Source organism: Bos indicus, chromosome 14, assembly GCF_029378745.1.
Source record: "Bos indicus isolate NIAB-ARS_2022 breed Sahiwal x Tharparkar chromosome 14, NIAB-ARS_B.indTharparkar_mat_pri_1.0, whole genome shotgun sequence".
NCBI lineage: Eukaryota > Metazoa > Chordata > Mammalia > Artiodactyla > Bovidae > Bos > Bos indicus.
The window spans coordinates 74670812-74693925 of record NC_091773.1 but is presented as its reverse complement, the minus strand read 5'-3'; the positions used below and the strand labels follow the sequence as shown (position 1 = coordinate 74693925).

At 40.5% G+C, this 23114-nt stretch overlaps 1 protein-coding gene across 1 annotated transcript in view; it reads right to left on the bottom strand.

Annotated features, from left to right (window-relative positions):
* Nucleotides 1-17598, bottom strand: part of MMP16 (matrix metallopeptidase 16) — a 407510-nt gene extending 389912 nt beyond the window's left edge. Inside the window, exon 1 of the mRNA XM_019973934.2 lies at nucleotides 17172-17598. Within this exon, the coding sequence (XP_019829493.1) occupies nucleotides 17172-17303 (132 nt within the window). The 5' untranslated portion in view covers nucleotides 17304-17598. The remainder of the gene's footprint in view (nucleotides 1-17171) is intronic.
* Nucleotides 17599-23114: the final 5516 nt, after the last annotated feature.

The following is a 23114-nucleotide window of genomic DNA, read 5'->3' as shown; positions in this document are numbered from 1 at the left end:
AGGGCCAGAGCCCAAATAATATTAACATTTCCAATCCATATTACAACAGTAATTTCTGTAATTTGGTGGTGGCATCACCAATTCAATGGACATGAGTTTGAGCAAACTCCAGGAGATGGTGAAGGACAGGGCAGCCTGGTGTGCTACAGTCCGTGGGGTTGCCAAGGGTCAGACACAACTCAGCAACTGAAGAACAACCACCACCACAGCAAAATGCCCATTTTTCAATAACAGCGCAGTTCTTCATAACCCCTCACAAGAACACTGGAGTCTGAAGCCCTGTTTTCTACTCTGCTTTCTGTCATGAACTTTCTGTGAAGCCTGAGGTGAAGTCATGTCCACCAACATGTCCTCAGAGTCCTCATCCAGAAAAGCGTTGATCTAGATTATGGTTAAATTCCTGACACTAAACATACAGACTGACGGTAGGGGGCAGTGTGCAAAGAGCAACAAACTCAACACTTTGCTGTCACCTCTGATATGAAATCAGTCAAAGAAGTTTCAGGAGAAAAAATGTATTTATGTTTTAACTGTTGAATACAAATAAACAGTGTAAATCCAAAAATTAACTTAAGGCTTAAACACAAACTTAAGTCTCTTGGATTTGTGTTTTCTCAGTCATACCAACTCAAAACTCTACCTGGTTTATTACAATTTCTGCTTTTGTTATAGAGTGATCTCTGCATCATGACTATTCTTCCTCTTTCTCAACTGAAAGTTCACTCCAAATTAGGGAACAACCCTACAGCAGAAGGCATACCTTAATCCTAACCTGTCCAGAGAAACGGAGGGAAAAAAGTGAACTGAAAACGGAAGTGAAAGACAGTCAGGAAGGTAAGTGCACATGTATGTGTATTGAGGGCGGCGCAGCTGGAAATGAAGCAGCGGAGAGGAAACAGATAAAAGGGGAGAGCAGAAAGAAAAAAAAAGGAGATAAATTAATTCACCTGCTTTAGACCTCTACAGCTGAAGGTCTGTACAACAGGCGGAACTCACGTTTCTGAGGAAAGCGCTATTCCTCCCCCATCCAACTGTATTATGAGCTGCCATTCAGGGACCCCCAAAATTACCTCCAGCAACAGGAACAGGCATGTGATTCAAACTGGGCTAATTGGAAAACCTTTCCTGAGAGTTTTACATAGTTGAACTGGAAGTGTATGCATATGGACAGAGGGAAGTTATTTTCTCCCAGAAATGTGGTAAAGAAAAATGGTTGCCAGCTGATAGAAAACCCACACCACATGGAGAAAAACGATCTGCAGCAAGAGCGAAGGAAGCCAACCAAGAAACAGAAACAGAGATGTAGGTAAGAGAGAAAGCTCTGCAGAGGTCTCAGCTTTAATACATCTGCAGCTGCCCAGGTTGACTTGGTCAGCCCTTCTGCACGATCTGTGAACTATACTGCTATTTTTCCAATGCACCTCCTCTATCGCTCAGGGTAGGTCAAATTAGCTTTCTCTGCATGAACAAAAGTCTAGAATAAAATGCCCAAAGTCATCACAAAATTAACCAATTTTTTTTTGTTTTGTACAAAAATTGATTTTTGTCTACCTAACCACTGTGATCGGAGAAGGCGATGGCACCCCACTCCAGTACTCTTGCCTGGAAAATCCCATGGACAGAGGAGCCCGGTAGGCTGCAGTCCATGGGGTCGTGAAGAGTTGGACACGACTGAGCGACTTCACTTTCACTTTTCACTTTCATGCACTGGAGAAGGAAATGGCAACCCACTCCAGTGTTCTTGCCTGGAGGATCCCAGGGACAGGGGAGCCTGGTGGGCTGCCGTCTATGGGGTCACACAGAGTTGGACACGACTGAAGCAACTTAGCAGCAGCAGCAGCAGCAGCAACCACTGTGATATTCAAAGACACAAACCCATGCTAAAATCAAGGAGTAAAGAACATTAACAATAAGACCAAATTTCAATTTCTCGTCATGCTAAAAATGCTGTGTAGTCATAACCAATCTTAATTTAAAGGCAATATAGAGATTCTAGAAGTAACTATCCTGGATAAAGCAACTAGGATTTTAATTATTTTAAAGGCTAATGATGGAGAATTGAAAACAAACGGGTCTTCATTTCCCCTAAAGTCAGATTAAAGCCAATGCATCTAGCATCACAATAATTATTTAATACTACTTTGGAAGAACTAGTCAGTGCAATTACCCAAAAGAATGAATTAGAGAAAAAGTGAGGAGGTATAAATTATCTTTGCACATAAATGACATAACCATGTCTTAGACAAATGAAGAGATTCTGCAAAAGGATTATATGATACAATATGATTTAACAAGGTATTTACTTAAAGTAATATATAAAAAATCAGTAGCTTTTCTTTAAATATAGAAGTTCCCATTCTAAACAGAAACAGAAAAGAAAAATATTAACTCCTTGTCTATAGAAACCTGCAAAACACTACTGAAGGGAATAAGCAAAATCGCTTGATATTTTCCCAGGAAGGTTTAAATAGATGAATGGAGAAAATTATACTCAGAAACTGGCTAAGATATATGTAAAAATTAATATATAATTAAGTGATTAAGTGAAACTCGCTTAGTTGTGTCCGACTCTGTGATTCCATGGGCTGGAGCCCACCAGGCTATCTAGGTTGGTCATAACTTTCCTTCCAGGGAGTAAGCATCTCTTAATTTCATGGCTGCAATCACCATCTGCAGTGATTTTGGAACCCAACCTAGACAGCATATTAAAAAGTTGTGATATTAATCTGCCAACAAAGGTCTGTCTAGTCAAGGCTATAGTTTTTCCAGTAGTCATGTATGGATGTGAAAGTTGGACTATAAAGAAAGTTGAGCCCCAAAGAATTGATGCTTTTGAACTGTGGTGTTGGAGAAGACTCTTGAGAGTCCCTTGGACTGCAAGAAGATCCAACCAGTCAATCCTGGAGGAAATCTGTCCTGAATATTCATTGGAAGAACTGATGCTGAAGCTGAAACTCCAATATTTTGGCCACCTCATGTGAAGAGTTGAGTCATTTGAAAAGACCCTGATGATGGGAAAGATTGAAGGCAGGAGGAGAACGGGACGACAGAGGATGAGATGGTTGGATGGCATCACCGACTCAGTGGACATGAGTTTGAGTAAACTCTGGGAGTTGGTGATGGACAAAGAGGCCTAGCGTGCTGAAGTCCATGGGGTTGCAAAGAGTCAGACACAACTGAGCAATTGAACTGAACTGAACAGAGGAGACAGATTAGAAACATATTGTTGCAATTTATGTCAAAGAGTTTTTCTAGGGGTTTTATAGTACCCAGTCTTACATTGAGGTCTTTAATCCATTTTAAGTTTATTTTTGTATGCGGTGTTAGAACATGTTCTCATTTCATTCTTTTACATGCAGCTGTCCAGGTTTCCAAGCACCACTTACTGAAGAAAGTGTCTTTTCACAATTACACGTTCTTGCCTCCTCTGTCGTAGACTAGTTGACCATAAGTGTGTGGGTTTATCTGTGGACCTTTTGTCCTGTCCCACTGATCTATGTGTCTATTTTTGAGCCTCTATTATTCTGTTTTGATCACTGTAGCTTTGTCATACAGTCTAAAGTCTCAGTTCTGTTCTTTCTCAAGATTGTTTAGGCTACTCAAGGTCTTTTGTGTTTCCATCCAAAGTTCAAAGTTGTTTGCTCTCATCCACAAGAAAGAATGAAATAATGCCATTTGCAGCAATATGAATGGACCTATAGACAATTGATCATATGAAGTGAAGAAAGAGAAAGACAGATATCATATGGTATCGCTTATATGCAGAATCCAACACATGGTACAGGTGAACTTATTCACAAAACAGAAGCATAAAAAACAAACTTATGGTTACCAAACAGATAGCAGAGGGTCAGAGGATAGACACATTAGGACCTCGATTAATATATACTCACGACTATATATAAAATAGATGTAAAATAAAAAACAAGGACCTGTATAGCACAAGTAACTATATTCAGTATCTTGTAATAACCGACAATGAAAAAGAATCTGAAAAAGATCTATATATGAATGCATATATATATATAAATATATATATATTAAATACTAACTATACTTCAATTTTCAAAATGGTTTAAAAAAAGAAAAAATATGAGAATCCAGCAATTTTTTTTTAATCCAGCAATTTTTTATGTCAGATATTAAAGGTATTTGAAGAAGAGTAAAACAATGTCTTTTTTGACTACTGTTCTCTTACAAAATTTTTTTTCATAAAAATGTCATCTGTGTTAATATATTAACTTAAAGTTGGTTTTAAATGAATTTCTAAATAAATGTTTTTAAATTGTAGCAGGTTTAATTGTCTAGAACTGTAAACACAGATATAAATCACACAATAAAAACTTTCAGGGGTTTTCAGTAATTTTAGGCCTGTATAGGACCTTTAGTTCGACTGCTGTGCTAAATCAAGACCACAGTAGATAAACCTGGAGCTATGAAGCTAGAAAGAGGGGTGGGGTCTGATCATGACAGGTCGTGCAGGCCACGAGATAATATACTGAGTCCAGAACAGGGATACAGAGGCTCCAAGTAGAGCTGGAGCCAAGAAATGAGAAATGAACAGACTCTTCAGTCTGTTATAGGAAAAGAGACATGCATACAGATATATTATAGGAAAAGATAAACATACATGTTATAGGAAAAGAGAAAACTGATTAGAAGTAATTAGTGAAAGGCAGGAAGTTGGGGTATTGGTGCCCACTATTTTACTATTAGAACACATGAGTAAGGTGGTGCCAAGTCAGAGAAATCACTGACGGAGGGCATTGTGGATAGATTGGTGTTTCTCCTCTTTCCGTATTGTGTCTTCTTTCTTTTTTGTATGCTTGGTGACTTTTATTATTGGAGGTCGGGCATTGTGAATTTTAACCTATTAGGTACTGGATTTTTGTATTCCCATATCTCTTACTGAGTTTAGTCACTAACAAAACGTTTGCTCCTTTAAGGTCTTGTTTTTAAGACTTTTAAAGCAAAATTAGATCTGTTTTCTAGGGATATTTTTTTTTCCCCCAGTACTGGAGCCTCTTGATGAAGGTGAAAGAGGAGAGTGAAAAAGCTGGCTTAAAACTCAACATTCAAAAAAAACTAAGATCATGGCATCGGGTCCCAACACGGGCAAATAGATGGGTAAATAATGGAAACGGTGACAGACTTTACTTTCTTGGGCTCCAAAATCACTGCAGATGGTGCCTGCAGCCATGAAATTAAAAGATACTTGCTCCTTGGAAGAAAAGCTATGACAAATGTAGACAGCATATTAAAAAGCAGAGATATTACTTTGCCAACAAAGGTCCACATAATCAAAGCTATGGTTTACCCAGTAGCGATGTATGGATGTGAGAGTTGGACCATAAAGAAAGCTGAGCACTGAAGAATTGATGCTTTTGAACTGTGGTGTTGGAGATTACTCTTGAGAGTCCCTTGGATGGCAAAGAGATCAAACCACTCAATCCTAAAGGAAATAAATCCTGAATATTCATTGGAAGGACTGATACTGAAGCTCCAATACTTGGGCCACCTAATGTGAAGAGCCAGCTCATTAGAAAAGACCTTGATGCTGGGAAAGATTGACGGCAGGAGAAGAAGGGGACAACAGAGGATGAGATGGTTGAACAGCATCCCCAACTTGATGGACATGAGTTTGAGCAAGCTCCAGGAGAGGGTGAAGGACAGGGAAGTCTGGAAGTCAGTCCATGGGGTCACAAAGAGTTGGACACAACAGAGCGACTAAACAAGAACAACAACTGGAGCAAGATGCTTCTGAGTCCTCTGTCCAACACCCTGTTAATCATGAGGTTTCTCAGTGTGGCTGGTGAGAATGGACACTATTCCCAGCCCTGTGTGGTTTGCAGGCATGGCCCCCTCCGATTCTGCTGATTGATTCTCTCCTTAGCCTGCACCAGCTACTTCAAAGGAAGGTGCAGATCAGGTCTTAACTGAATGCTCAAGGGGAGTGCCCTGCGGATCTCCATGCTTTTACCCTACAGAATGCTCCTGGTATTCTGACTGGTGAATTCCAACCTCCTTGATTTCTCCATACGCCCAGCTTCATCTCCTTGATTCAGGGAGTCTGCTTGGCTCTGTCTTCCCTGTACTGTCACCTGGAAACTCTCCCAATGAAGTAAATTGACATGAGGGCTCATTTTGGGTCACATCTTTCAAGGATGACTATCCTTCCTTACCTGACATCCAATGACTTAAAACCCACTGTTTCATGTGTTATCCATTTTTTTTTTTAATTTCAGCAAGAGATAGTAAGTCAGAAGCCTAAAACTTATCTTGACCCATTATCCTTTACCTCTTTAATCTTAGAACAACTCTTGAGTTGAGTATTATTACCTCTATTTTACACATGAGAAAATAGGAGCTCAGAGTCAATAACTTGGCTCACTCAAGTTCACTGAGCTTTGGTGGTACAGCTGATGTTTAAGCATTTTTTCTCAAAGTTCTTGAACACAGCCATTATGATACACTGCCTATAAAGGAAGTGAGAGACAGCTGAATGAATATTTAACACTGACTATGTTTTATAAAATCACCTTTGTAAATTGGTTTAGAAATAGTCTTTCCTTAAAAGGCTAATAAATGGACCAAGTGATCCTTGAAAGCTATACGCAGCAACAAGCTTAAGGACTGAAGTTTTGTTACATCCTTAGGTCAACCACCAAGATGAAGTTCTCACTCCCTCTCCAATAAGACAAATATCAAGCCTATTCTGAAACAGCGAGCTCTGAGTCACTTTATCTATCTGAAATGATCTATCTATAAGTTCTCTTTTACATTACAGTAAAGAAATGTACTGGACTTCCTAGATCACACTAGTGGTGAAGAACCTGCCTGCCAATGCAGGTAGATGCTGGAGACAAGGTTGGGTCAGGAAGATCCCCTGGAGGAGGGCATGACAACCCACTCCAGTGTTCTTGCCTGGAGAATCCCATAGACAGAGGAGCCTGGCAGGCTACCATCCATAGGGTCACAAGAGTCAGACATGACTGAAGCAACTTCACACACACACACAAAGAAATATATTAGAAGTGATTAAATAAACATGTTTCCTTGTAGCTTCTAACCAATCAAAGCAATATATAAAAATAATAAACTCCAGAACTCATGACAGTCAGCAGCCATCCACATAAACATTCTTTCCCAGCAGGACACTGGAACACAGATCTAACAGGCTTTCCTTTCCATGTTCTAAAACGTTCTATTCTTTTTATCCTGGAATGTAATCAGATCTTCCTAAAACCTTTGAAAATCACACTTACTGTTAGGGCATGCAACATGACAAATAGTTGAGGAATGAGATGTTATGATTAATTTAATGTTATATATAACTTAACTATTATTTGCAATTGAATATAGGTTACCAATTTTCTATGAGTAAAAACTTATAAAAGGTATTAAACAGTAACTTTATATTGAGTACCACATAATCAATCCTGAATCAATAAATCAAATAAATAACAGTCTTCAGTTTTTATTCCAGGTAAGTCTCCATACTAGGATGGATTTCACATTTTCTTTATGCATGTCAACGATTCCTTTTCAGTTTGGAATATGCAACATGTGAACAATGCAAGTGGATTACACTGTCCCTACTGGAAACCCAGGAGTTAATTCTTGCCTGTTAAGACTTGGTTAAGACCCTGGGCTTCACAGCCAACCTGCCTGCTTTGATTCTGAGCTATTTCACTTCAGAAGAATCCAGAGCTATGTGGCCTTGGCAAGTTCCTCAACATTTCCATACCTCAGATTCCTCAACTGTGAAACAGAAATAGTAGTACTAACTCACAAGATTGTAATAAAATTTAAATGAGTTAAGAGATATGAAACAGAACACTATCAGGCACATAGCAAATGCTCAACCAGTGCTAATTAACATTGCTTTTATTATCATCATGTTCGATGAAATCAGTTCCAGGCACGCCCATTTTACTGGTTATTTGGACCTTGTCTAATTAGAATATTATGCCAGCATATAATTGCTTCTATATTCCCAGTTAGAGGCAAGAATGAGGAAACAGATAAACCCTGTTCTTAAGATGGAAACTGCTTGGGATTGTCTCAATACTGTCATTAAAAAACCTGTGCTACAGTCAAGCAATAAAGAACACAAATCCACTTTATGAATGGTCAAAATAAATCAAAGACTGTTTTAGTAATTTGTCTGAGTCACCCATGGGACAAATAATTTCACTCCATCTACATAGTAAGTAGTAAGGAGCAAGTCAGTAAGTTCTATGACAGAGCTGTTGTAATATTAAAACACGCAGATGTCCAGAAGAGTTTTATCTGAAACCGCAAGAGCTTTTTTATAAGTTGATTACCAATTTCAGGCAAATCATTGAGTGTACAGTGGATTCTGGAAATTCTTTGAATCTATTCTGCCTTATCCACAGTGAAAAAGGAGAGGAGTAAAAAAATGTGACTTCTTATAAAATTTTACCCAATTTCCAGGTCAAGTGTCCTGTAATATGTCTAAAACATAAAGTCCCACAAGATTCCAACTAGAAAAATAACAAGTAAGACCACAAGAAGGAAGTGGCTTGCAATTATTTAAAGGAGGAATAAATGCCCAGGTATTAGAAGCCTCACATTCAAATGCCTAATTGCTAAAAACAAGGAGAACCTATTAACACATGGTATGAATTCAGCAGGGAAAAGTTCATGAAAAAACTGCCTCCACTGACATGACTTGGGTCTGACTGCTTCAGCCACCTGCAGAGGCCCGCTGAATGCCACTGACATCACCGCAGGCGCGTGCAGTTTGGGGACATGAAATCAAGTTCATAAAAGTATCCAGCTTCCTTGAAAAAAAAATGGCAGTTTATTCTCTCCTAGTTTGAGCATGACTAAAACAAGGACTCATTGGAAAAGACCCTGATGCTGGGACAGATTGAAGGTGGGAGGAGGAGGGGACAAGAGAGGATGAGATGGTTGGATGGCATCACCAACTCGATGGACATGAGTTTGAGTAAACTCCGGGAGTTGATGGACACGGAAGCCTGGCGTGCTGCAATCCATGGGGTCGCAAAGAGTCGGATACGACTAAGTGACTGAACTGAACTGAACTGGAAACAAGGACTGTAAAATCCCATTCCGGTGAGTAATCTATTTGGGTTTGTTTATTTTGTCATTTGAGTACATCATTCTAAGGACTGTCACTCCTGAGAATATCCGTCCGTGGGTCCATGGCTTACTTCATTTATCCGTATTTCCCTTAATTGACAGATGAGAACCTTTAAAAATCTAACTAACGCTTGTGAGTAAATTATAATATCTTCATTAAATGTTAATATCCCCCAATGCATTAGAGACTGCCCCTTTTTGAACCCCCGCTTATGGAAAAATCTGCTCATCTGAAAACCTGTTAAAGCTGCCTACTTAGAGATAAAGCACTGTTTCACACTTCAGTGGCTCATTCCTTACATATATTGTAAAAGATGAAGAGGTAAAACCTATATTTTAAAATGTCCTTTCATCAAAAAATATTCATTCAATAAATTCCCCTGGTAAATATTAAAAAATAAAATAACCATAGTCTGATAAGTTTCTAAAGGCAGATTTTTGCTACATATAATCTAAAAGGCATAGTCAAATTAGATTTATCCCTCCTTTAATCTATAAGACTACAATCATTTCATTCATTTTAGTTAAAGTGAGAATACCAAAAGCACCTACAGTCACTATTATGGATAGCACTGACTTATTCTACACTTAAAAGGGAGACATAAAGCAGCCCTACATTATAACCATCTTTGTCATACTGTCATGCCCAGAACTCCCCCCAAATTCCCCCAAAAGTATTAATTTCCTTCTTAGTTCATCAAATATGTAATAACCGGCACCAAGTGGCTATCAGTAAACCTTTAAAGCTCACACATTCAATCATGAATCATTCATTGATTTCCTTAAGCTCCCTATGATTGGCTATGATTCATTTTAAGATATCTAATTGCACCTACTGGCCTTGATTTTTAAACCAACCTCTCCCATTGGAATCTTTAAACAGCTGACTAGCTCCCTCTAGCCTTCTTTTGTATACTACACCCACAGGTCACAGTCAAAGGTTAGGGGCCTGCTGCGGGGTTACTCTCACTCTCTTGGCTAAGCTTATTACCCTGGCTCATCAAGATATTCCACTGATCCAAACCCAAGGAAGCACAGCGCCAAAAGGTAGTGGTGAGACTAACACGAAGAACATCCATTCAGAGCGCTAAGTGATAGGAATCAACAGTCAAACACAATTGCATAAATAACCTCAAAATCTATAAATGACTTTCCCAAGGGAAGAAAGCAAAAGAAAAACATTGAGTGTCACATCTATTTTTACTCAGCAAGTTTATCCTCTTTACCTGGAATATGTCTGCTGTCTGCATAAGCTGCATATTTCATAAAACAAATGCAGTCAGATTTTCACATTCAAAATCAAATGTGAAGAACTAAAATAACCCTCAAAGAGCCAGGTGCCAAAATTATTTTCCACAGTGGGCAAAAGGGGCATACAGTATAAGCACTTCATTTCACTATAAAACATGCATATATATTTTATATATAGATAGATGGATTTGAATTTTGAGGCTCCTTTCCCCCCCAAAAAAATTATATTGATCTCACTCCAACTTGCCTTTTTACGACTGAAGTACCACTTGTAGATGATATGTATTTTTCAAAATAACATCAAGCCATGTTTTTAACATTAAATTTTTAAAGTTTGCTACCTTGGCCAAAAATTGATTTTCAAATTACATATAATTTGCTGCCAGTGTTTTTACTACTCAGCAGAAGGCTAGGATCATTTCCAAAATGGAACGCCCTGTGTCACTACATATGATAACAAATGTTAGATTTAAGTTGCACATTCTGTATTTCCTCATGATAGGCATTTCAGTAAAAAAAAAAAAAAAATCTGAACACTCTACCTTGGCTGTCTAGTTGCCCCCAAATGTACAGGGTAAATACGTACAATTCCCCTCTCTGGCTACATAAATTGAAGGTTGGAAGTGAATACAATAGAACATCACATCTGGAAATGGTTTTAGTGACAGTTCAATTGTCATTTTGCCCCAGATCAAAGCCATGTTGGTACAAGAACCAAAATTAAAGGCCATGTCCCTTGACCCTCTGTTCTAGGTCTCCATTACCCTATATTGCTAGTTATCTTCTGTTCCCAATGTGACATGAACAAGTTGCTTTATTTTAAACTGTACTGTCATTGAATAAACCACTTTAATCTTTTTTCTGCCCATCCTCCTCCTTCCCCTATTAATTAAAAAAAAAAGACTTATGTTCTAAATTTGGGATACAACATAGAGCTAGCTGAAGTCATATATCAAATCCCACCCCTACTGTGAATAGGAAGCACTTGGGCATTGAGTCAATTAAAATAAACAGGCCTACTAAATCATAAAGGCCTATTTCTTTTCCATGGTATTAAAAAAGATGAACAGATTTCAGCAAACCCAGTCTTATAAAAGAAGGTGTGAGCTGAACTTGACATTCTATGATAGTAACAGATGACAAGACAAAATGTGAAAATCACATTCTTGAACTAAACTGTCTAAGAAAAACCCACGGGAAGAAAATGTACCGATGTGAGCTTGGTTGACTTTCAATATATTACATTTTGTAAAAATTTAAAAAGTATTAAAATCTTCCTAGACCAGCTGGTATATTCTAACCTGATAGACTTCTCTGTAATTAGATGCTATCATGCCAAGTACCTTTGAATCAGCATTTATTTTCACCAATAACATCTAAAAAGTTAGATATCTATCCACTATCTGCCGAATATGATGTACATCTCTTCATTCAATCATCACAATAACCCCCTACGAGAAAAGTACTGTTGGTATCTCTGTTTTAAAGACATGTGCATTGAGGCTCACATAGACTGTCTTGTCTGTTACTGACTTAATCATTAACTTGCAAGTAAAAGACCTGGGGTTAGAATTCAGGCAATCTGGCACCAGAATATGAGCTCTTTTTAAAAAAAATTTTTACTTGATTTACAATGTTATGTTAGTTTTTCACAAAGTGATTCATTTTGTATGCATATATATATACATATACATATATATGTACATATACATATAATATATATTCTTTTTCAGGTCATTTTCCATTATAAAGTAGTACAAGATACTGAATACAGTTCCCTATGCTATATAGTAGATCCTTGTTGTTTATCTACTTTATATATAGTAATGTGTATCTGTTAACCTTAGACTCCTAATTTATCCCTCCCCTTCTTTTTCCCCTTTGGTAACCATAAATCTATCTTCTATGTCTATGAGTCTCTTCCTGTTGTGTAAATAAGTTCATCTGTATGAACCTGTGCTCTTAATCACTAACTATAGTCCACCACAATAAAAATGAGCTGATGAATATAATTACATTCACAGATATATAAAATAAATTGTGATGCAATGTGACATAAAAGAGGACAATCTCAATTTTAAATAAATGTGCTAAAGCCTCAGAAAGCTCCTGAAGGAGCACGATGAAATAAATCTTTCTCTTTGACAATGAACATATTTAACTAATTGATTCAAATGTCCCGTGTCTCTTTTTGCAGTCCAGAAATAAGTTCAATTGGTCATTTACCAAATATTCTGAAGAGGTACATTTTGAGTAGTACTCTGAAGTAAGTCAGGCCTTAAAAATAAATTTATGTAAAATAAGTGATTAATCCAACTTAAGAGAATATACTTATACCACTGAAAAAGTGCATTGAAATTTTCTTCTGTTACTAACCTGAAACAGCATGAAAAAGAAAGAGGAACTTTAGCTCTGTCACTTTTAACCTGACTCTAAAGATTAAAAAGTTATTACTGAAACCAACTCTATTCCTCCTTGAAAAGGAAGAAGAGACTAAAAAACAAAACCCAGCTGGACAGAGGGATGGGCTTGGATGGTTGTTCTTTGTGGATTTCTCGGGGGTGGTAAGAGACAATATACCTCACTCGTATAGGCTCATCTGTAAGCATTTCATGAAAAACGCTAGATTTGGGCAACCTGACCAAGAACACTGAATAGAGAAACACACAGTTAAGGTGGAACACGCAGGAGAAGCTGAGGATCCTGAGGACAAGTGAGTCTTCTGGTCTCCTGGTCACAGTTCTTGGCCCTGATGACATTCTGAATGGCCAGCACACTTGGGATTCCAAAGCATGGAATCTTGCTGCAGGTTAAAAACCTTAATGAATCAGTTATGCAGCACCTGCTATTGACTGGTATAAAATTGTTACAGTGGAGAATTAAAGGATATGGTTAGAGTACCTTATTCAAGGAGGCTGACCAGATAATGTTGTCACCATCCTTCCATTAGCAAATAATGCATGTTGATTATTTAAGCAAGTGAAAACAAAAACAGGAAAAGGTCCCAAAATCTGACATTTTAAAATCTGTAAAATACAATTTTTTACCTCGGAAATGTCTCACCACTAATTACTGCTAAGATTATACACAGTACAAAGCTAATCCAAGCAAACTCTGAACTTATAGGTAGATTCAGATAAACCTGAGAAAGGTAAATAAATACTAAAGAAACATACTGCAAGAAAAATGTAGAAGGATTACGCTCACAATTCATAGTATTTGTCATAGAATAGCCTTTTGAAATCTAGAATCTCTCTTCTTTCTTTAAGAAAGAGACAACACAATCAATTTTTGCTTTATCAGGTTTTTTATCTGTGCATCATTCAGAGCATCACGTTTTTATTTTACCATTAAATTGGTTTAAAATAAATTTCCTCACTAGAGGAATAATGTGTGCTATTATTTTTAAAAAATAAAGAACATGTTGTTCACATAAATACTTAACACGTGACAAACTATGAAAGTTGATGATGAAAGTTATTGATTATGAACTATATTCTACCTTAAGTTTCAGGATAAAAGTGCTTGCAGTCTTAAGGAGTTCTAGAATCATTAGAATTTCCACTACAACAAGAACATTATTCTAGAGACAAAATGACTTTTTAGAATGTAGAGAGTAACTCAGGATTCTTTGTTAGCAATTTAGCTTCTACTGACTAATGAACACCTCTAATCAAAAGACAACAGTCTTTGAGTTTTAGTTAATATTAACAATGTACCTCCTTTGCATCATGACAATGATTACATAGAGAAAGGCCCACTCCCCAAAACTGGATCCAATGATATACAAAAATCAACAAAGGTATACAGCAATGTTAACATTAAGAAGTGTTCTACCTGAAGTATATAAGGAGGGGAATTAACTGAATGTCTTCCATAGTACTACTTCGGGTAGTGCCTCACCCTTCTTCTTAGCTGTAAGAGATGTTCCTTTTTGCTTCTTAAAAACAAAACACACACAAAAAAAACAAAATGCACTCTTCCTCTGTAACAGGCTTTCACCAGCATATTAACAAATATCTCCTGCTTGAGTAATTAAAAATTTCAAATATTTATACTCTCAAAAATCAAACAGGAAAGAAATAACATGAATAGCTCTAACCAACTTAGTCCCACCTAGTGGGGAGGGAACATAGGTTTTTAAACCTTAAATTGTAGAAAGGAAAAATATGGGGGGTCCCACCAATTGTAAAGTTCAGCAAGAATTAAAGCATTGTAATTGCAGTTGTCAGCACAGAAAGCTTCTTTTAGAAGCTTCGTTCCAAATGTAATAACTTAGTGTGCCTGCTAGCAAAAAAAAATTTATGATACAAGCTTCATGCATGATTGATACCATTACTGTTTATTTTAAGATGGTCCACCCATCAAATAAAGCATTCTCAGTGTATGTTTTGCAACCAGAATGGGAAACACTATATAAATGCCTTTTTTGAAGATGTGATGGATTATTTTTCCCATTAGTGTTTCCTACCAAAAAGAAACATCTAATAAAAGTGAATCAGACAGAAATTCATGTCAGAAAACATCCTATCCTCCTGTGTTTTTTATAGTATGCTGAATTAACTAGCATCTATCCTTACGATTTTTAAAAAATAAGAGATTATTATTACACATATATAAGTATATAAACCCAACTAATGATATGTTCAAATGCTTTTTAAAAAAACTATTTGGGAATAATGCAAACTCTGAAACATAATCTACTTTAAATCTTAGAAAATCTTCTTTGTATCAGACATAGCACCCGCCTCTTATCTTCCATAATTAAATTTTTGCATTGTGTAATAAATATGGATGAACTTAAATAATCTCCAAATGGGGGGGAAAAAGCTACTTTTTCCATGAACTACTTTTAAACATGTATCTTAAAGAAAGAGAATGATGGAAATTCTAAAATAAAATCTTGATTAGCAAAATCATAACTTTTTCTCACATAATAATATCTTCTGGAACTGAATGAGAGATTCAAACTATGAACAAATAGAAGCCCAGTTATGTTTAGGCTCAAAAGGAAACCTAAAATAATCATCAGTATACTGATGTTATTCCAATAATCTCTGAAAGCAAATCTAAGACTTTTCCAAAACAGGTAGCCAAGAACCCAAGCTCCCCCTTCCTTTTCAGAGTGAGCAAGATAAAAACTAACGCCTACTTTTAACCACCTCCCAACACCCCACCTCCCCACCAGCACTTCAACCTGAAGCAATAGGCCCTTCTCTTTATAACCTTATAAACAGCAGCTTGCCACGTTCATTCCTCTAGTCTATGAACTAATTACTTCTTCATTTCCACATTAAACTGTCTCTTAAGTGTTAGAAACAAAAATCCATCTGTGGCATGCAATTCCAAAAGTTCAAATTGGCAACCAAGGAAAGTGCGGACTTAACAGTTCCTTTCCTCTTTGTATTCAGAAAAACAAAGTGGTATTTTTCAAAGGATTTTGGTTTGAATTGGGGTTTTGGTGTAATATGATCATACTTAATATCTGCAAAGTTAGCTTTTGATGAATGCTCTTACTTTTTCAAATACTTTCTCTACCATCACTACATGCAGTCCTAAGAACAGTTCATACAAATGCAGAATTATATTCAGAATATGCCCTCACATATACCATTTATTATGCACACTTTGTATATAAATCTGTTCTATGAAACATGGTCAAATACTGTGCAACAGGTTCTGCTGTTGTGTAAACACACACTCGCAACAAAATGACAATAAGCTTTGAAGAGTCAAAGATATAGGGGGAAGAAAATCACATTAGTCTTCAGAGACTTAATCATAATTCTTTTGAGGTGACTGAAGATCTAACCAAAAAGAGTATACTCTGTCTTTACAAAGACAATAAGCCCTTCTCATTTGTCTTCCGCCCTGTAGGTGATAAACTGACTAAAAACCAGGTGTATACAAGGTTCCATTGATGCACTGAATGGTACTGGCTTTAGTGCTGAGTTGATGACAGGAAGGGTACTTTGGCAGAGCTCTGACAAGTCGTTATCCTTAAGTTCCCTTTTGCTTTGTGTCTGTCGGTTCCCAAAGCTATCCACGTAAAACAAATGGCAATCCACATTCTCTCTGTTTTGCCATGAGAGCGTGAAATCCAGTTAAAGACACACCTCAGAACTACTACACTGGGTCACATTTATTTTCACTTGGCGGGGGAGGGGAAGAGAAGACACTTTAAAATGAGACGGCTTTCATGCCCTCTGTGTAGCCAGATCCAGTTACAGTGTATTAAGTTATGTCTAAATGAGAAAAAGATTCTGTCTAGGCAAGTGTTTTATCACCCAGCCATATTATTAAACAGATCAAGGATTCCCACGCTCTCCTCTAGACTCTTTGATTTTTAACCTCCTTTGTTAGGCACAAAACACAGGGAGAAAGATTTCAGGAACAATACCAAGGCAGCAAGCACATGATGCCAAGCAGTGAAATCTGTGTTACCCGAGCAGAAGCAGCTTATTTATCACCAACTCAGACTGCTTTTATTCGACTACACGTTTGCTCTAGGTAGGCGTTCGCCTCCTTCCTTGGTAAAAAGAATGGACTGGCCACGATCGTGTCTTTGAGCGCGCAGCCCCGCGCTTTGTGCTGCCGGGGATAACGGATTCTGTCTCAGGCGCATCCATCACCTAAGACGCAGGGAAACTCAACACGGGTCCCGGCGGCTGGAAGGGGAACAATGTCTGCAGACCCCGGCGGCCGGGGTCTACCGGGATCCAGGGAGCGGACGGAACGGTCCGGGGAGCAGCCCCGGCGAAGGGGAAGGAAGAAAGCCCCGGCGCTCTTACCTCCACATTGAAATACTGCTCAGTTCCGCACACGGTAGCACATAAAATCCAAAGCAAGGTTTGCAAGTACAATATCCCCGAATGGTGCACGAAATCCAGCCGTCTCCCAGTGCTGGAGGTGAGTACGCTCATAGTGAACTGTGCCTCCGCGGATGGCCTGAATCCCCCCGGGCTTCTCGTCTCTCCCCGCTCCTGTTTCCTCTCAGAAGTCCTCGGTGGGCGAGGAGCCTGCAGGTTCACCCGACGCCGGGCAGGGGAGGGGACGCGGCCCCCGCGCCTGGCAGCCCCGGAGAAGCCGCGGCGGAGGCAGCTCAGCAGCAGCTCGCCCTCACCATCCTCGGGGGCCCGTGGCGCCCAGGTTCCCCCGCGGGGCCGCCTCTCGGCTCCGAGTCGCCGCCGCCGCCTCCAGCCCGAGCGTCCGCCGCCCCCGCCGCCGCCGCCGCCGCCGCCTCCCGCTGCGGGCAGGGCCTTGCCACTCCGGCTCCCTCGGCTGCGCCGTCCCTCTCCCCGCGCCCTCCGAACGCGCGGCCAGAATCTACATAGCTCCGCCTTCCTGGGGTCCGCCCCACTCCCGGGCTCGGCGCTCGAGCGCGCGCGCGTATACACACACACACACACACACACACACACACACACACACACACACACACACACAACCGGACACGCGCACACACACACATATCTGCACACGAACACACAGATACACACACACACATCTGCACACGAACACACGCATACATACACACACATCTGCACATGAACACACACACACCTGCACACGAACATACACATACACACACCTGCACACGAACCTACACACACGACCGGACACGCACACACACACAGTCACACACAGACACACATCTGTACACGAACACACACACAACCGGACACGCGCACACACACACATCTGCACACGAAAACACACACAACCGGACTCGCTCGCAAGCACACACACATCTGCACACGAACACACACATCTGCACACGAACAGACACACATACACAAAACTGGACACGCACGCGCGCGCTTCTTAAAGGAGCCGGCTAGTAAAGGGGAACCGCGACTGTACCGCACTGCGAGCAGCTACCCCGGGAGAAGGGCCCGGGTTGAAGCGCGGTCGGAACCCGACACCCACAGCCGATCCCAAGGCGCGCATCGGAGAACTGGGAAGCCAGGTCCTTGGATCTCGGCCACTCTCTGCCGAGCACCGAGAAACAAGTGCGCCCCTCCCCTGGCAGGGGCTGGGGGGCTCCGGCGGCGCCCCTAGTGTGGGCTGGGGAGCGGCCCGGCCCGCGGGGGCGACCGGCACCCTCAGTCGGACTGGCGCCGGGAATCGGGGGAGCCCCCGCATCCCTGGGCGCCGCTGGGGGCGCGGGTCCGGGGCCCGCTGGCCAAGTTTGAGGAGCAGGAGATGGCAAGTCTGAGGCGGCCAAAACTTTGCTGGCCCCCGGGATCAAGCCTGTGGCCTGCTGCCCCCGATTCCCTCTGCCATCACTACTGCACCCTGCCTTCGGGGGCTCCGCCCGGGGCGGGAAGAGGTCGGGCGGGGGGCCAGACGCAAACCTGGTTTCGGGAAAAGGCGGCGCGGGGCGGGGGGGCTAGAGGGAAATCCCGGTCAAAGGAAAGGCTGGCTTGCCAAAGATGCTCTGTCCCGGGGGACCCAGGGACACACTGGACCCCAAAGAGGTGGTCCAGGTGTTCACAGAAGGCCGGGCCAGAGGGGGCGCGGGCAAGAACCGGGACGGCGGAGCCCCGGGGGAGAACCGGGTCGGGAAGGAAAGGAGGGCGGCGGGCAGGGGCGGGAGCCGCGAGCGGGGAGAGGCTGCCCAGAACGCCGAGAGCGGCGGGCAAGACGCGGGGGCTGCTGGCACGCGGGCCGCGGGGTGAGGCCGCGAACAGGGGCGGCAGCCGCCACCGGCCCTGGGCAGGTGATGGTTAGGCTCCAAGAGGAAGGGGGAAGGGAGACCCGTGCCAACAACTGCGCTTCTCCGGGGCGGCCAGCAGAGGGGCAGAAGGGCCCACCGGAGAGAAACACAGACCAGGCTGAAAAGGGAGGCTATGCCAGGCATGACAGCTAACTCGGGGGTGGAAGGAGTTGACAAAGCAGATTTCATGGGTGAACTGGTAAAGGAAGAAGTTGAACTGCAAGAGGTCATGCAGATGGAAAATGTTGAAAAACACCTTGCCAAAAAATTGCATTGGACTGTAATCGTTTGTATCCTAAAGAGAAACAAAAAGGCTGAGGATTGGGACTTTTTGAGTAATGCTTTAAAAACTCTAGGATATATGAACCGGGCTTTCCTAGTAGCTCAGTTGGTAAAGAATCTGCCTTCAATGAAGGAGATTCCGGTTCGATTCCTGGGTCGGGAAGATCCCCTGGAGAAGGGATAGGGTTAGGGTTGTTCTTGAGCTTCCCTGGTGGCTCAGCTAGTAAAGAATCCGCCCGCAATGCGGGAGACCTGGGTTCCAATCCCTGGGTTGGGAAGATCCCCTGGAGAAGAGAAGGATTCCATGGACTATATGCAGAGAGTCAGACATGACTGAGTGACTTAAAAGAAAAAGAAAAAGAAAATGACCTACCCAATTCGATTCAAGTCTCTCAGAGAGCCTTTCCTGACAGTCCAGTCCGTTCCATGCACAGCATGTCCTGTCAACAAAGGATTTTGAAGATATAAGAAAAAGAAATACTTTATGTTGTATAGTGTATTAAAATCTGCAGAATGTTTCCACACATAGTGTCCCATTTAATTCTCACAAACATCCTTGAGGCTTTTGTTTTCATCTCACAGATGGAAAAAATAATGGTAATAAAAAACTTTCCAGCAGATCATTCAAGTGGCAGAATTCAGACCTGAGTTTTCTGACTCCCAGTTCTGTGCATTTCTCAATAGACTCCACTGACTTTCCATATAGAAATCTATATCTGCTCTTAACAGTTGCATAACCCATAGGTTAAATGACTTACATAAATGAACAATTAGAAGGCGACATGAAAGCAAGATCATTATGTAGAAAGTATAAGGTGCTGTATAAACCTTATACCTTATACCAATATAAAGTAACTTTTATATATTGGTATATTGGTATACTTTATACCAATATAAAATAACAAAATGTGATGGGACATATCAATAAATCAATAACAGTTTTCATGTATACATTATATCCAGCAAAGTGCAAAATTTAAGAGGGAAGAGATACAGGGGGAAAAAAAAAGTTCATGTTCTTTTTCTAACCCTTGAGATATCATTGAAGGAAGAGAGGTAAAACAAACTTACACAACATTTACATGAGACCACAGTTCTAAATGGTAACATCCTTACTAAATGAGCTGGAATATTAGAAGACTTTATCAAGGAGGGAGAATGTCAGTTAAATGCTGCTGGGCTATCAACAGGAAGGAATTTCTCACTGCAAGCAATCTGTTTGTCAGAATGTTTGAGCTCAGAACAGAGAGATAACATTAACAGAGTATTGATAGAAAGCAAGATATAGAGAAGGGCTCATAATGTAATATTTAGTTAACATTTGCTTAAATTAGCAAACAAGGATTACTAAAATATTTTGTACAAAAATGAGTATCTAAGGAAGATTATCTTCAAAGTTATGCATAAAATTGGACATGGGGAGGACTGGGTGAAAAGACAGTTAAAACAATGTCTCAGTCCAACTGTGAAAATAATGGACTGAACTAGTGAGGTGTCCTTGGAGACCCATCCTAAGGGAAATGAAAGTAGGGAATACTAAATTCAAAAGGTAATCCCAAATTAGTGATTAGTAATAATGGCACTTTTTAAAAACATGTTAAAATTCACTAGTGAGCATTCAACGATCAATGAATAAATGAATATACTAAAATGAATGAATATTCAATTCTACAATACAGAAATAATGTAATTATATTTTATGTAGTAAAGACTCAGATAATTACATATGCAAGATGCTATAGAACAAAGTGGAAGAAGTAGTTGATTTTCCCTGAGGTCTTTGGACAATACATCACAAAAATAGTTGTTCTCAAACTGTATCTTGAAGAAAGACTAGAAATTTAATAGGCAGGTAAGAGAAGGAAGGATATTGCAGACCTGTGTGCAGTGGAGGTATAAGATCTGGAGAACTACAAATGGTTTGTCGCCCCTGGAGGCCAAGGTTAAGATCAGAAGTCGCATGGTTGTGCAGAGATTGGATCAAAAAGAGTCTTGAGTACCATGTCAGGCGTTTTGTTGTTCAGTCGCTCAGTCATGTCCGAATATTTGCAACCCCATGGACTGCAGCCGCCAGTCTTCTCAGTCCTTCACCATCTCCTGAAGCTTGCTCAAACTCGTGTCCATTGGGTCAGTGATGCCATCCAACCATCTCATCCTCTCTCATCCCCCTTATCCTCCTGCTTTCAATCTTTCCCAGCATCAGGGTCTTTTCTAATGAGCCGCCTCTTCACATCAGTTGGCCAAAGTACTGGAGCTTTAGCATCAGTCTTTCCAAAGAATATTCAGGATAGATTTCCTTTAGGATTGACAGGTTTGATCTCCTTTCTGTCCAATCTCCAACACCACAGTTCAAAACCATCAATTCTCCAGCACTCAGCCTTCTTTATGGTCCAACTCTCACATCCACACATGACTACTGAAAAAAAAACATAGTTTTGACTAGAAGGACCTTTGTCGGCAAAGTAATGTCTCTGCTTTTTAATACACTATCTAGGTTTGTTATAGTTTTTATTCCAGGGAGAAAGCATCTTTTAATTTCATGGCTGCAGGCACCATCTGCAGGGATTTTGGAGCCCAAGAATATAAAGTCTGTCACTGTTTCCATTGTTTCCCCATCTATTTGCCACGAAGTGTTGGAACTAGATGCCATGGGGCAGTTATTCATTTCTTCTGACTTCCTTATTCATTTTCTCTTTACGGTTCTCTGTTCTGATGTAATTTTGAGATTGTTTATGAGCTTTGTGAAATTGAGGGAAGAAAGTATTTGACAGAAATCACACACAGTGAGAGAAAAGAGTTCTCTTGTCTTACTAGTGAAAGACATGGCATCTAGTGTTGGAACTAGATGCCATGATCTTTGTTTTTGGAATGTTGAGTTTTAAGCCAACTTTTTCACTCTCCTCTTTCACCTTCATCAAGAGGCTCCTTTAGATCCTTTAACTTTCTGCCATAAGGGTGGTGTCATCTGCATATCTGAGTTTATTGATATTTCTCCTGGCAGTCTTGATTCCAGCTTGTTCTTCATCCAGCTCACATTTCAGGCTTTAGACTTTATCTTAAATAAACTCTTCAGTTCAGTTCAGTCGCTCAGTCGTGTCCGATTCTTTGGGACCCCATGAATCACAGCATGCCAGGCCTCCCTGTCCATCACCAACTCCCGGAGTACACCCAAACTCATGTCCACCGAGTCGGTGATGCCATCCAGCCATCTCATTCTCTGCCATCCCTTTCTCCTCCTGCCTCCCATCCCTCCCAGAATTAGGGTCTTTTCCATTGAGTCAACTCTTCTCATGAGGTGGCCAAAGTATTGGAGTTTCAGCTCTAGCATCAGTCCTTCCAATGAACACCCAGGACCGATCTCCTTTAGGATGGACTGGTTGGATCTCCTTGCAGTCCAAGGGACTCTCAAGAGTCTTCTCCAACACCACAGTTCAAAAGCATCAATTCTTTGGTGTCAGCTTTCTTCACAGTCCGACCAGACAGTCCATCCATACATGACCACTAGAAAAACCATAGCCTTGACTAGACGGACCTTTGTTGGCAAAGTAATGTCTCTGCTTTTGAATATGCTGTCTAGATTGGTCATAAATTTCCTTACAAGAAGTAAGCATCTTTTAACTTCATGGCTGCAATCACCATCGGCAGTGATTTTGGAGCCCACAAAAATAAAATCTGACACTGTTTCCCCATCTAATAAATTTTTAGGAGAAGATAATTGAATTTTCACTACCTC